We start from the raw sequence: 15,190 nt of genomic DNA, 5'->3' as shown, positions 1-15,190 counted from the left end.
AGCCCCTTAAGGCCGCAATACCAAGAGGCAGCCAAGTGGTTCGAACAGTGGAGTTCATGGTGACCTCTTTCCCCCCCCCCCCAACACACACACGCACATACACACTGCCAAGCAGCGGATTGAAATACGGAGGAGCAAGTTTGCTGCAGCCCTGGAAACAGCCACTTTTATTAGGGACATTATAAATTACAGTGTGACAGTACATGAAACTGGGGCCAGGTAAACAATGCGGCAGGCAGAGAGCTTCTCAACGAGCGAACCTTATCACAGAACAATTCTGGCCCATCACAAATGAGGTCACACACAATCACCAAAAGGATGTGTTTTTTCCCCCCCCATCTCTTCCCCCTGTGCTTGCAATTCCTCCCTCCCCCCTGCAATTTTTTAAAATCCACTTTTGAACATGAAAGGTTTAAAAATAGTGGTAGGTCGGTACAAATGTTGTTTTTTTTGTGGCTTTCTTCACACACACATATGTATTATAAAAAAGAGTAACATCCCCCCTGCAACTTGTTCCCTGGAGGCGCTGCCTGAGTCTTGCTGGTCCACACGATCGTACCTGTGCTTCCACCAACGTTGATGGCTCAGGAGCTGGCGGGCAGCACACAGTCAGGAGCCGTGCATTCAAACCTCGAATAAATCAGTCCGACCAAATTGTTAATAATGTCAATCCTCTAACTGGCTGCTCTTCCCAAGGACTGGAAAATATTCCGTAGGGTGGGAGGGGTGGCTCAGGTGTGACAATCCTGCCCTCCTTACCTGTCGGCTCAACATGTCCGCATGGCAAAGTGTCTAATTCCACGGATGGCGTTACTCTATGGAAGGGTGGCTTGCGTTTGTGGTGCCTTAACCTTGGACCAGTTTTAAGCGATGAAGACTTGGCTGGCACAAATGCAGTGGTGAAGCAAGGAATATGCAAGTCCCAAGCAGGAGTGGAGGAAGGTTTTTTTTTTTAATGGTCTGCCAAGAAAAAAAAAAGACTGGCGCGAAATGGATCGAAATGCTGCCCTTGGATGAACGATGTCTGGACATTTGAGTTCTTCTTTCTGGACACTTGGAGGCACAGTGGTCACTGCCAACCCAATGGACATTGGAGGTTGCGGCCACTTCTCCGAACTTTGCCGACTTACCTGTGGAGTCTTGGGGCGGAGGGTTGGATGGGGGAAGCGGGCCCCCCCCCCCCCCCATCACTCGGTGGAAGACTCAGAGCAGGTGGGGGGGGGGGGGGATAAAATGAGGAACACTGGGGAGAAAAACCCCTTAAGAAGAAAAAAATGTATTTGAAAACTTGCACTATGTTTGAAGTTGGCCGCAGTTTGTGTCTCTTCTCTGAGCTTAACCGACTGGTAGGTGGCACTTCCGAGTCACTGTATGAAGAGAACCAAGCCATTCATCTCGCCTTTTGACGAGTGGTTCTGGCCTGCCCTCCGCCGTGGCCGGCTCCTTAACTACGCCGAGCCGTGCAGCGAGAACGGGGCGATCGTGGTGGTGCCGGAGGAAGACCGCGTATCCGCAAACAGATACTACATCTGAACCAAGCACCGTCTCCGGTGGGTGGGAAAGAAAGAGGGCGCACCCCGCCAGTACAAAAACCAAAAAAAATCCCACCTCCTTACCGTGGGCCAAAATCAAACAAACAAACAAACAAAAAAAGGCATCAATGGGCTTCCTCAACTAATTCCATTTGCTTCTTCAAGCCACGAATCTCCCGCTGAAGACTTGAACCAACAAGGCCACTAAGTTGTTGTCATTCAAGTTAAACATTGAGCGGATTTTAGAACTTTTGTACAGCCTAGCCTGAACAAACACTTGTCATCCCAACCCCATCTGCTCCGTACAAAATAGCAACAGCAGGAATATGTGCACTTCTTGCGCGCCAACACTCCAGACCCGTGTGTTCAGACCGCCGTTCCCCACAATAACGAGCGAGCGAGGCGATTAATCGGAAGAATTTATTAGCTGCTTACAACTCCCCTTTCCTTCAGGCAAGAACGTCGGAGTGCGGGGGGGGGGGGGGGGAGAAGGACACCTCCGAACAAAAAAACAAAAAACGAAAGGTTTGGCTGTAACTCAAGTGTTCCAAAAACAACGTCAGTGAATTTCTTGCGGATACTGGATCCCGTGAGGTTTGGCTCACGAGACAAAGAGAGGAAAAGGCAGAGGTGACAGACGGGACTGTATCTGGTAACTAGCCACGACGGGAAGCCTTCTGTTAAATCTTCAGCGTTATAAAAATCCCCCCCAAAAAACGTCTTTGCCACCTCCCACCATTCACGGGACAGACTATAGATTCCCCGCATGGCAAGCCAGCGACAGAAATGAGCGCAGGCAGCTGGCCACGCGTTCCCTCTGCCCTTTCTGACACCGCAATCGTCTGGTCTTGGGGGGGCCGGATTGCCTTGTCACGGACAGAGTCACGCTAAAAATACCCATCCCAGCGCAGTGAGTTCATTCACTACGACGTTTCGGTAGTCGGGAGATTGGGGGGTGGGGGTGGTGGAAGGGGGCAAAGAAAACGCACCTTTTGATCAATCCGCGATTCAAAAACGTCATTCGACGCCAGGCTAGATCCAGTTTACAGGGCAGCTAGTGAAGCCTGCTTCTAACCGCTGGTGTATGCACGCCCTTTGGGTGGGTGGGGGCCATTTTAAAATCTCACATTAATCTGCCCCCCTGCAGCTGCCGTTGTCCTGAAGAGTGTAGCTAAATGTTAACCCCCCCAACTTCTCGAAATCGCCCAGGCTTGGAAACTGCAACGCTGAGTGGGCCCAGACTGGAAACCCTGTTGCCTTCGTCTCCTGCACTGCTTTGAGACTCAATACCGGGATGGTCTATCTGGGAGGAGGGAGGGAACCAACCGAAGGGAAGTTTCAAAAAAAGCCCTAGTGCGTTTTATTCATGTTGTTGTTGCAGGAACAGCTGGGATTTTGGAGGGAGAGGCCTGAAGGCGGGGAAAAAAACACGGGCGGGTGAGGGAAGACATCTCGCTGACTGAGGTACAGATTGCACGGATCAAAGGCAGACGTGCCTCTTAAATAGTGCGATGCCGCAGAGCAAGAGAGCCGTGGAATTAGTCATTTGTACGCGTCTACCACCATTTGCAAACATTCACAACCGTTTTTTTTGTGGAAACACAGACAAGACAGAAGCTCAGACCGATCTGTCCGCGTTACTTTTTCAAATGCTCGACTGAGTGGCCCCTCTTACTCTAAAACACCTTTTTGTGGTGTCCAAACCGATTCTAGTCTTTACGCGGCCTAGTCCCCCTCAAAGAAAGCAGATGCCTTATAAGGGATTGGCATTTATTAAGTGGATCTACAAGGACTTACTAGTTACCAATAAGATGAATGCTTCGTTATGGTAGAGAAATCTCTTTTCTTTAAAAAAGGACTGGGTCGCCTCTTCTGCCTATTCCTTTCTCCAAGTTCAGCTTCACCATCAAGCTGCTGGATTCGGCCCGCGTGTGTAGTCCACTGAAATCAGTCACATTTCATCTTTTTTTTTTCTTTTCTAAAACAAAAAGCCATATTCCTTTGAGACAGACAAATAAAACCCCCTTGAGATGTAGATTCCTTCAGTTTTTGAGAGGCTGCAGTCTCGTCGCTTGGCCCGTCACAGTTTCTCGTCCTGAGGCCTAGTGCTCGGAGGCTTGATGGGGCCGGTCCGCGCCGGCTTGGGGTTGCCCGAAGATCTGTCCCCCCTGCGCGGCGGTGCGCTGTCTCCCTCCTGCTGCTCGCTGGGGTTGCTGCTGCGCGGAGTCACTCGCTCGAAGAACCTTTGGGTGCTCTGCAGCACCTCGGCTCGCTGCTTTGCCTGCCAGGAAAGTTCGAAACAAAAAAAGAAAAAGAAAGAGAGTTTATTGTGACTTGTCTCCAGTTTCCACGGCGATTGCAGGCAGTCCCGTCTCAAACACGGCCAGGACCGAAGGGAAGAGAAAGGCTCCGTAAATTCCCCGTACCTTTAAAAAGTAGCGTTTATTTAATTTATTTAGTGTTATAGGGTGTGGAAAATAGGCCTGGATAGAGTGGATGTGGAGAGTCTTGGACCAGAGGGCACAGCCTCAGAATTAAAGGACGATCTTTTAGGAAGGAGATGAGAAATTTCTTCAGGCACACGGTGAAATTCTTTGCAATAGACGCCTGCGGAGGCCACGTCAATGGATATGTTTAAGGCCGAGATAGATCTTTTAGGACGGAGATGAGGAGAAATTTCTTTTGTCAGAGGGCGGTGAATGTGTTGAATTCTTTGCAACAGAAGCCTGCGGAGGCCACGTCAATGGATATGTTTAAGGCCGAGATAGATAGATTCTTGATTAGTGTCAGGGGTTATGGGGAGAAGGCAGGAAAACGGGGTTAGGAGGGAGAGATAGATCAGCCATGATCGAATGACGGAGTAGACTTGATGGGCCGAATGGCCTGATTCTACTCCTATCACATGACCTTATGAACCAACACCTGCATTTCTTAGTTTAAACTATCCATATACCTGCCTAATCGTCTATTACATGTTTTTATAGTACTTCTTTTCTTATTCTTGTGTACACCCAAAATACAGGCTGTGTTTTGGGAGGCGGGAAAGTGGAAAACCATGCCACAGTTCACCAACAATATGGGCAATGCCCACGTCAAACACTGAAATTAGCAAATTTGCAGATGACACAAAGGTGGGCGGCAGTGTGAACAGCGAGGAGGGTGCTATGAGAATGCAGGGTGACTTGGACAGGTTGGGGAAGTGGGCAGATGCACGGCAGATGCAGTTTAATGCGGATAAATGTGAGGTTATCCACTTTGGTAGCAAAAACAGGAAGGCAGATTACTATCAAAATGGCGCCAAGTTAAGAAAAGGGGAAGTACAATGGGATCTGGGGGTCCTTGTTCATCAGTCTATGAAAGTAAGCATGCAGGTACAGCAGGCAGTGAAGAAAGCGAATGGCATGTTGGCCTTTATACAAGAGGAGTTGAGTATAGGAGCAAAGAGGTTCTTCTGCAGTTGTACAGAGCCCTAGTGAGACCACACCTGGAGTATTGTGTACAGTTTTGGTCCCCTGATTTGAGGAAGAACAATCTTGCTATTGAGGGAGTGCAGCGTAGGTTCACCAGGTTAATTCCCGGGATGGAGGGACTGTCATATGCTGAGAGAATGGAGCGGCTGGGCTTGTATACTCTGGAGTATAGAAGGATGAGAGGGTATCTTATTGAAACATAAGATTATTAAGGGTTTGGACACGCTGGAGGCAGGAAACATGTTCCCGATGTCAGCGGAGTCTAGAACCAGGGGCTACAGTTTAATAATAAGGAGTAAGCCATTTAGAACTGAGATTAAGGAAACACTTTTTCTCACCGAGAGGGGTGAGTCTGTAGAATTCTCTGCCTCAGAGGGTGGTGGAGGCCGGTTCTCTGGATACTTTCAAAAGAGAGCTAGATAGGGCTCTTAAAGATAGCGGAGTCAGGGGATATGGGGAGAAGGCAGGAACGGGGTACTGATTGGGGATGATCAGCCATGATCACATTGAATGGCTCGAAGGGCTGAATGGCCTACTCCTGCACCTTTTGTCTATTGAAGCATACAAAGGTAAAATGTAATCAGGAGGACAGTCAGACTTTTCAGAGAATTAGGATGGGGAGAGAGGGAAAGCAAGAATTACCTGATGTTAGAGGGGTGAATATTCATGGCAAAGATGAAACAAAATGCTGGAGTAACTCAGTGGGACAGGCAGGGTGGGTGACAAAATGGCTGACGTTTCTTCAGACGACAGTCTCTCCGTCATGGCCGTCTCTCCAGACTGGTTTTACATTCCGGCCCAACATCGCACGCAATGTCCACGAGGGAGTTGGAGAAGGAGCACAAAGATGCTTACCTGTTGGGACACGTTCCCTCTGAAACACGGCAGGGGATTGATGCCGCACTGGGCAGGTCCAGGCGACTTTCCCCGGGGGCTCGTAGTGCCAGGCCTGGGGGGGGGGGAGATAAAAAAAATAAATAAAACACACAAGTGAAAGATTCAGAGGACGCATTCTCACCACCACGTCTACCATTGTTAAGCCGAGCTCCTGTATCCGCCCCACTTCAGTGACCGTCAAGTAAGCTCGTCCGCAAAGTCCAGCTCGGACATCAAAAAGGTCCCCACCCGAAACGTCACCTCTCCATAGATGCTGCCCGACCCGCTGAGTTACTCCAGCACTCTGTGAAACGTCACCTATCCATGTTCTCCACAGATGCTGCCTGACCCGCTGAGTTACTCCAGCACTCTGTAAAACGTCACCTATCCATGTTCTCCACAGATGCTGCCTGACCCGCTGCGTTACTCCAGCACTCTGTGAAAGGTCACCTATCCATGTTCTCCACAGATGCTGCCTGACCCGCTGAGTTACTCCAGCATTTGGTTTCTATTTTTTGCAATAAACCAGCATCTGCCGTTCCTCGTTATCACACCATGACTGTATACTAAACCCCTGGTGTGACTGCAAAACCTCTTACATTCACTGCAAAACCTGCATTGGCCAATCCCCCTTACAAACAGAATATAAAAGACAACAGGTTTCAATGTCAGGGTTATAGGGTGAAGGCAGGGGAATGGAGTTGAGAGGGATAGATGGCAGAGTAGACTTGATGGGCCGAATGACCTAATTCTGCTCCTATAACTTTAGTTTTTGTCACATGTACCAAGGTATATGAAAAGCTTTTGTTGTGTGCTAACCAGTCAGCAGAAAGACAATAGATGATTACAATCGAGCCATTTACATGTGTATCGATACACATGATAAGGGAATAGTGGAAGGTAAAACCAGTAAAGTCCGATCAAAGATAGTCCGAGGGCCACTGATGAGGTAGATAGTAGCAAAGGCAGACACAAAATGCTGGAGTAAGTCAGCGGGTGAGGTAGCATCTCTGGAGAGAAGGAATGGGTGACGTTTTGGGTCGAGACCCTTCTTCAGACTGACGTCAGGGGAGTGGGTGGGCCAGAGCTAAAATGTAGTCAGAGACAGTTGGGATAACTAGGGAGGGGGATGGAGAGATGGGTAAAGCAAGGGCTATCTGAAGTTAGAGAAGTCAATGTTCATACTGCTGGGGTGTAAACTACCCAAGCAAAATGCGAGGTGCTGTTCCTCCAATTTGCGCTGGGCCTCACTCTTGACAATGGAGGAGGCCCAGGGCTGAAAGGTCAGATTGGGAATGGGAGGGGGAGTTGAAGTGTTGAGCAACCGGGAGATCAGGTAGGTCGAGGCGGACTGGGCGGAGGTGTTCAGCGAAATGATCGGCGAGCCTGCGCTTGGTCTCGCCGATGTACTGAAGGTTACTTGAAGTTGAAGTCAATGTTCATACCGCTGGGGTGTACGCTTGCCCAAACAAAATCTGAGATGCTGTTCGTCCAATTTGCGCTGGGCCTCACTCTGACAGTGGTGGAGGCCCAGGATAGAATGCAGAACAAGTAGTTAGTAGCTTGGGAAATTGAGACAATAGACAATAGGTGCAGGAGTAGGCCATTTGGCCCTTCGAGCCAGCACCGCCATTCAATGTGATCATGGCTGATCATCCACAATCAGTACCCCGTTCCTGCCTTCTCCCCATATCCCCTGACTCCGCTATTTTTAAGAGTCCTATCTAGCTCCCTCTGGAAAATATCCAGAGAACCTGCCTCTGAGGCAGAGAATTCCACAGACTCACCACTCTCTGTGAGAAAAAGTGTTTCCTCGTCTCCGTTCTAAATGGCTTACTCTTTATTCTTAAACTGTGGCCCCTGGTTCTGGACTCCCCCAACATCGGGAACATGTTTCCTGCCTCTAGCGTGTCCAAACCCTTAACAATCTTATATGTTTCAATGAGAAGCCCTCTCATCCTTCTAAACTCCAGAGTATACAAGCCCAGCTGCTCCATTCTCTCAGCATATGACAGTCCCGCCATCCCGGGAATTAACCTTGTGAACCTACGCTGCACTCACTCAATAGCAAGAATGTCCTTCCTCAAATTAGGGGACCAAGACAGCACACAATACTCCAGGTGTGGTCTCACTAGGGCTCTGTACAACTGCAGAAGGACCTCTTTGCTCCTATACTCAACTCCTCTTGTTATGAAGGCCAACAGGCCAAAACTGCACACAATACTCCAGGTGTGGTCTCACTAGGGCTCTGTACAACTGCAGAAGGACCTCTTTGCTCCTATATTCGATTCCTCTTGTTATGAAGGTATAAAGACAACCTTATGCTACAAATACCGAGACAAATCTAGACACGGTCAGCATAAACCTCTCACCTGAACATTGTCGGTGAAGGAACAGTATAACCAAGTGCACCAGGAGACTGATTCATCTTCCTGTCCAAATGAAATGCCTTAGGATCCACTGGATTAACCTGCATTATATATACACATATAAAAAAGAGCACTATGGTTAACGTGCAAGGAAGGCAATTATAATCTCATGCTGAAATTTGAAGACCTTTTAAAAAAAACAAAAAACAAACATTAAAATGAAATGCTGGGTATTTTCTTTCAACCTCTCGTCCCAGAGCGGGTGCTGCGGTGTGGTAGCCGGAGTGGAGTACTCGTCTGGGCGCTCCGGGAGGGATGGCTTGAGCTTGGGAATGATGCAGAGACTGCGGAAGCTGAACCAGGGGCTGCTGCATGGATCCAAAGCCCGGCACCGAGAGCTGGGAGCCCAGCATGGGCACCAACATCTGTGGGGGTGGGGGGAGGGGAGAAAAGCATTGGAGAGTGAGTGCGGGGAGCGGAAGTGAGAACCGAGGCGAGAGCACTCAACAACAACAACAACAACAACAAACCAACCAAATACAAAGGCAGACACAAAATGCTGGAGTATCTCAGCATCTACTGAGAGAAGGAATGGGTGATGTTTAGGGAGGACTCTCTCGAACATCTACAGGTGCACAGTAGAGAGCATGCTGACCGGTTGCATCGTGGCTTGGTTCGGCAACTTGAGCGCCCAGGAGCGGAAAAGTCTGCAAAAAGTAGTAAACACTGCCCAGTCCATCACCGGCTCTGACCTCCCCACCATCGAGGGGATCTATCGCAGTCGCTGCCTCAAAAAGGCTGGCAGCATCATCAAGGACCCACACCATCCTGGCCACACACTCATCTCCCCGTTGCCATCGGGAAGAAGGTACAGGAGCTTGAAATCTGGAAGATCCAGCTTCTTCCCCACAGCCATCAGGCTATTAAACTCGCCATCAAAGAAACTGAACTATAACAGCCTAATGCACTTTATCTGTTTATTTATTGTGTACATATATGGTCTATGGCAGTGGTTCTCAACCTTTTTTCAGTGATGTACCCCCTGTGAAATATTTTTTCAGCCAAGTACCCCCTAACCAGCGCAAAAATATAGGCCTACATATACGTAGGCCTATATTTTAAATTCTCACGTACCCCCTGGAGTGCCTTCACGTATCCCCAGGGGTACGCATACCCCCATTTGAGAACCACGGGTCTATGGTATATAGACACATTGAACTTGTATCTCCTGTTCTGTATTATGTTTACATATTGTGTTGTGCTGCAGCAAGCAAGAATGTCATTGTCCTATCTGGGACATATGACAATAAAACTCTTAATAATAATAATAATAATAATGGATGGGATTTATATAGCGCCTTTCTAATACTCAAGGCGCTTTACATCGCATTATTCATTCACTCCTCAGTCACACTCGATGGTGGTAAGCTACTTCTGTAGCCACAGCTGCCCTGGGGCAGACTGACGGAAGCGTGGCTGCCAATCAGCGCCTACGGCCCCACCGACCACCACCAATCACTCACACACACTCACACATTCACACACAGGCAAAGGTGGGTGAAGTGTCTTGCCCAAGGACACAACGACAGTATGCACTCCAAGCGGGATTCGAACCGGCTACCTTCCGGTTGCCAGCCGAACACTTAGCCCATTGTGCCATCTGTCGTCCCGACTCTTGACTCTTCTTCACCTATTCCTTCTCTCCATAGATGCTGCCTGGATCGAGATCTGGATGTAGTACGCTGAAAAGCTCTAGGTAGAGCAACACTCAGCATTGGACAATTTTTTTTGAATTTATTATTATTAAAAAAAAAAAAAAAACATTTTATCAAGCCGATTAACCTACAAACCCGTACGTCTTTGGAGTGTGGGAGGAAACAGAAGATCTCGGAGAAAACCCACGCAGGTCACGGGGAGAGCGTGCAAACTCCGTGCAGACAGCACCCGTAGTCGGGATCGAACCCGGGTCTCTGGTGCTGCATTTTGCTGCAAGGCAGCAACTCTACTGCTGCGCCACCGTGACTGCCTCACCCGCTGAGTTACTCCAGCATTTTGTGCCTACCTTCGATTTTATCCAGCATTTGCAGTTCTTTCTCAAACAAAATACAAAGAGCCGATTTGAAGTTTAGAATCCCGTAGCAATCACACTGTAGTTTGGTGGAACAGCATCCCATATTTCCCTTAGGCAGCTTGCAACCCAGGGGGGTATGAACATTGATTTCTCTCAGTCTGAAGAAGGGTTTCGGCCCGAAACGTAGCCTATTTCCTTCGCTCCATAGATGCTGCTGCACCCGCTGAGTTTCTCCAGCATTTTTGTGTGCCATTGATTTCTCTCACTTCAGGTAGCCCCGGCATTCCCCCTCTCTCTCTCCATCCCTCCCCCACCCAAGTTGCACCAGCTTCTCATTTTCACCCTACAAACAGCTAACAATGGCCTGCTTCCTTTATCAGCATTACTTTTTAGCATATCTTCCATTCATTGTTCTTTATCTGTCCACATCACCGCCCATCTCTCTCGTTTCAATAGACAATAGGTGCAGGAGTAAACCATTCATTCCTTTGAGCAAGCACTGCCATTCAATGTGATCATGGCTGATCCCTTATCAGTAACCAGTCTGAGGGTCTCGACTCGAAACGTCACCCATTCCTTCTCTCCAGAGATGCCGCCTGTCCCGCTTGTAAGCAATTTTCAGGTGAAACAGACATAGAAAATAGGTGCAGGAGCATGCCATTCGGCACTTCGAGCCAGCACCGCCATTCATTGTGATCATGGCTGATTGTCCCCAATCAATAACCCGTGCCTGCCTTCTCCCCAAATCTCTTGATTCCACTGGCCCCTAGAGCTCTATCTAACTCTCTCTTAAATCCATCCAGTGATTTGGCCTCCACTGCCCTCTGCGGCAGGGAATTCCACAAATTCACAACTCTCTGGGTGAAAAAGTGTTTTCTCACCTCAGTCTTAAATGACCTCCCCTTTATTCTAAGACTGTGGCCCCTGGTTCTGGACTCGCCCAACATTGGGAACATTTTTCCTGCATCTAGCTTGTCCAGTCCTTTTATAATTTTATATGTTTCTATAAGATCCCTCCCTCATCCTTCTAAACTCCAGTGAATACAAGCCCAGCCTTTTCAATCTTTCCTCATATGACAGTCCCGCCATCCCAGGGATCAATCTCGTGAACCTACGCTGCACTGCCTCAACCACAAGGATGTCCTTCTTCAAATTAGGAGACCAGAAGTGTACGCAATACTCCGTACGCAAGTAGCCGCGGTGAAGACCACTGGTGAGGATTACCTGGTGGAGCGGCCCACTGGACATTGGCGGCGCTGCGAAGTAGTTGCTTTGACTGGGCTGCTGCAGCGGCGAGGTGTAGAAGTCAGACGGCTGGGCCAAGCCTTGTCGCATCTGTCGCAAAAAGTCCAAGTCAAAGAATGTTAGCGTTGAATGCAATTCACCCAGACGCACTCAGCGCTGTGCGTGCAGGAGGCAGAACGCAGCCTGGCAAACTGCGGGCGAGGAAAAATGCGACGAAAAACAAAAAAGAAGTCGAAAGGACGAGGCTGGGTTTGCATTCACTGGAGTTTAGAAGGATGAGGCGGGGATCTTATAGAAACATATAAAATTATAAAAGGACTGGACAAGCTAGATGCAGGAAAAATGTTCCCAATGTTGGGCGAGTCCAGAAGAATAAAGGGGAGGCCATTTAAGACAGACGTGAAAAAAAAACGTTTTCACCCAGAGAGTTGTGCATTTGTGGAATTCCCTGCCACAGAGGGCAGTAGAGGCCAAGTCACTGGATGATTTAAGAGAGTCAGATAGAGCTCTAGGGGCTAGTGGAGTCAAGGGATATGGGGAGAAGGCAGGCACGGGTTATTGATCGGGGACAATGACAATGAATGGCTTGAAGGGCCGAATGGCCTCCTCCTGCACCTATGTTCTATTTTTCTATGTTTCTATCTGTCGCGCCGCTACCGAGAACTGTGTCTAAACCAGCATCTGCAGTTAGTTCCTACGCAAAAGGTGAACTCCGGCATTTTGTTAACTTAAACTCAGCAGTCCCAGCTGGCAGCGGAGTGTTGAATGCCTCTCTCTCTCTCTCTTTGCACAATGCATGCATGTTAATAATTGCCTCAGGCTCAACCACTGCATTGAGCCAAGGGCATTTTCAAATTGCAGCAGAATATCTACAGTGCCAGCTTATAGTTCTTTTTATACCACAGCAACCGACTGCATCAAATCCATTAGAAACCATCTTTGATCCATCCTTTAGACAATAGTTGCAAGAGTGGGCCATTCGGCCCTTCGAGCCAGCACCGCCATTCAATGTGATCATGCCTGATCATCCTCAATCAGTACCCCGTTCCTGCCTTCTCCCCATATCCCCTGATTCCACCATCTTTAAGAGCTCTATCTAGCTTTCTCTTGAAAGCATCCAGAGAACCAGCCTCCACCGCCCCCCGAGGCAGAGAATTCCACAGATTCACAACTCTCTGGGTGAAAAAGCTCCTCCTCATCTCCGTTCTAAATGGCCCACCCTTTATTCTTAAACTGTGGCCCCTGGTTCGGGACTCCCCCAATATCTGGAACACGTTTCCTGCCTCTACCGTGTCCAAACCATTAATAATCTTAGAATATGAGGTGCCCTTAAAGCCCCGCATATTCCGCCTGGGTAGGCTGCGGCCGGCGGGCATGAACATTGAATTCTCCCAATTTTGCTAGCCCTTGCTGTCTCCTCCCCTTCCTTAACCCTCGAGCTGTCTCCTCCCATCCCCCAGCCCTCGGGCTCCTCCTCCTCCCTTTTTCCTTCCTTCTCCCCCCCACCCCCCATCAGTCTGAAGAAGGGTTTCGGCCCGAAACGTCACCTATTTCCTTCGCTCCATAGATGCTGCTGCACCTGCTGAGTTTCTCCAGCATTTTTGTGTACCATTAATAATCTTATATGTTTCAATAAGATTCCCTCTCATCCTTCTAAACTCCAGAGTGTACAAGCCCAGCCGCTCCATTCTATCAGCATATGACAGTCCCACCATCCCGGGAATTAACCTGGTGAACCTACGCTGCACTCCCTCAATAGCAAGAAAAGGTTACGGGAAGAAGGCAGGAGAATGGGGTTGAGGGAGAAAAATAGATCAGTCAAGGTGGAATGGCGGAGAAGACACGATGGGCTGAATGACCTAATTCTGTTCCATGTATTATAATAATAATAATAATAATATATTTTATTGTCATTGCACATAAGCGCAACGAGATTTGGTATGCAGCTTCCAACCGATGTCATAACATAATTAACTAATAAAATTTGGATGTAGATATTGATATCCCGAGAACATGGATTGTAATAGAACAGTGAAACAGGAAATGGATGTGCTTGTAAAGAGACAGGATGAAGAACCAGGACAAGATGGTGGGATTGGATCTATGGAGAGAAGAAATCCTCCCAGCAGCCGTGACTCTGACAAGCAGCATAACTCGAGACTTGAAGATAGACACAAAAGTTTGGAGTAACTGTGCAGGACAGGCAGCAACCAGCGAGATAACAGAACGAGACAGAGATGCTGCCTGTCCCGCTGAGTTACTCCAGCATTTTGTGTCCATCTTCGGCTTAAACCAGCATCAGCGATCAGTGCTTCCGCACCTCAAAAAAATAATAATCCTGAAATAGAATTCCAAATTCCCTGGAATTTGATGGAATTTTTCGGCCCGCGCGGATACGGGGCCCACTGTGCACACGTGGGGAGTCGGAGTCCCTACCGCGTCACCGCCGCCATTTTCAATTGTGACGCAGCTGACGGGCCTCCCCGAACTGCGCGGGCGCGGACGGTCGTAAATACACAGGCACGTACTTTTCCCCCCGCCTGATTGGACTCCGCGTGCACAGTGGGCCCGGTATCCGCGCGTGCGTAGTTGGGGCGGCAGTCACACGTGCGCAGTTGGGGAAGGCTCACCGGGCTGGGAAATTTCCTGAAATTTCCTTAAATTATTTAATTTCCCTAAAATTACCCGAATTTCACGTAATTTCCTTCAAAGTGGAAACACTGATCTGCAGTTCCCTCTTTAGCGCCTGTCCCACTTGGGAGTCATTTGCGCGTAATTTACGCGGCATCATTTATGCGTCACGATGGGATGTACAAAATCTTCACGCGCCATCTGCGTGACGCGCAAATAACACCCGTGGGACAGGCCCTTTACACATAAACTTGAGACTTGGATGGTCTCAGCTCCTTACCTGTATCAACTGGGAGTCAATGAGCTGGGAGTTGCCCAGTTGGGTGTTGTAGATGACGGACATCGGAGGGGTGCAAGCTGCCTGCTGGTAGGGCAGCCCCGCTGGGGCCTTGGTCACCTCCCCAGCCTGCATGGCTGAGAAGCCAACATACTGGCCCTTCACCGGCCCCCCGGATATCAGCGTTGACCCTTGCACCATAGCTGCCGACGGTGGCGACAGGCCAGGCTGAAGGTACAACTGTTGAGACCTGTCAAATAAAACAGACGCTTGCAGTCAGATATTCCAATGGCACGCAAATGAAAATAGAACCCAACTGTAAAATTAATTAATAAAAACCACCACTCGTTACACTTAAAAAAATAGAGCTTGGAAACAGGCTCTTCGGCCCACACCGACCCGCAATCACCCCATACACAAATGTTTAACAATGAACTGCAGATGCTGGCAAGTCTGAAGAAGGGTCTTGACCCGAAACGTTGCCTATTTCCTTCGCTCCATAGATGCTGCCTCACCTGCTGAGTTTCTCCAGCATTTTTGTCTACCCCATACGCTAACACAAGTCTAGAGTTTTATTGTCATGTGTCTCAGACAGGACAATGAAATTCTTACTTGCTGCAGCACAACAGAATATGTGACTATGCAAACATTGTATATAACGGGAACTTTTAGTTCCCCGTGGAAGGTGTTAAGACAATAGGTGTGGGAGAAGGCCATTC

At 48.8% G+C, this 15,190-nt stretch overlaps 1 protein-coding gene across 10 annotated transcripts in view; it reads right to left on the bottom strand.

Annotated features, from left to right (window-relative positions):
- Positions 1–1,934: 1,934 nt before the first annotated feature.
- prrc2a (proline rich coiled-coil 2A) overlaps positions 1,935–15,190 on the bottom strand; it is a 140,796-nt gene continuing 127,540 nt past the window's right edge. For 7 of the 10 annotated variants that reach the window (XM_033016253.1, XM_033016261.1, XM_033016256.1 and 4 more), the window contains 6 exons: positions 14,475–14,721; positions 11,543–11,653; positions 8,460–8,672; positions 8,251–8,348; positions 5,858–5,951; positions 1,935–3,813 (listed from right to left, as the gene is read on the bottom strand). In XM_033016253.1, the coding sequence (XP_032872144.1) occupies positions 3,613–3,813; positions 5,858–5,951; positions 8,251–8,348; positions 8,460–8,672; positions 11,543–11,653; positions 14,475–14,721 (964 nt within the window). In that variant the 3' untranslated portion in view covers positions 1,935–3,612. Of the gene's footprint in view, positions 3,840–5,857; positions 5,952–8,250; positions 8,349–8,459; positions 8,673–11,542; positions 11,654–14,474; positions 14,722–15,190 lie in introns of all 10 variants that reach the window. The other 3 variants (XM_033016254.1, XM_033016257.1, XM_033016259.1) reach the window with 3 other exon arrangements.

This window comes from Amblyraja radiata, unplaced genomic scaffold (genome assembly GCF_010909765.2).
Source record: "Amblyraja radiata isolate CabotCenter1 unplaced genomic scaffold, sAmbRad1.1.pri S36, whole genome shotgun sequence".
Lineage (NCBI taxonomy): Eukaryota > Metazoa > Chordata > Chondrichthyes > Rajiformes > Rajidae > Amblyraja > Amblyraja radiata.
This window is presented reverse-complemented; position numbering and strand designations above follow the sequence as displayed.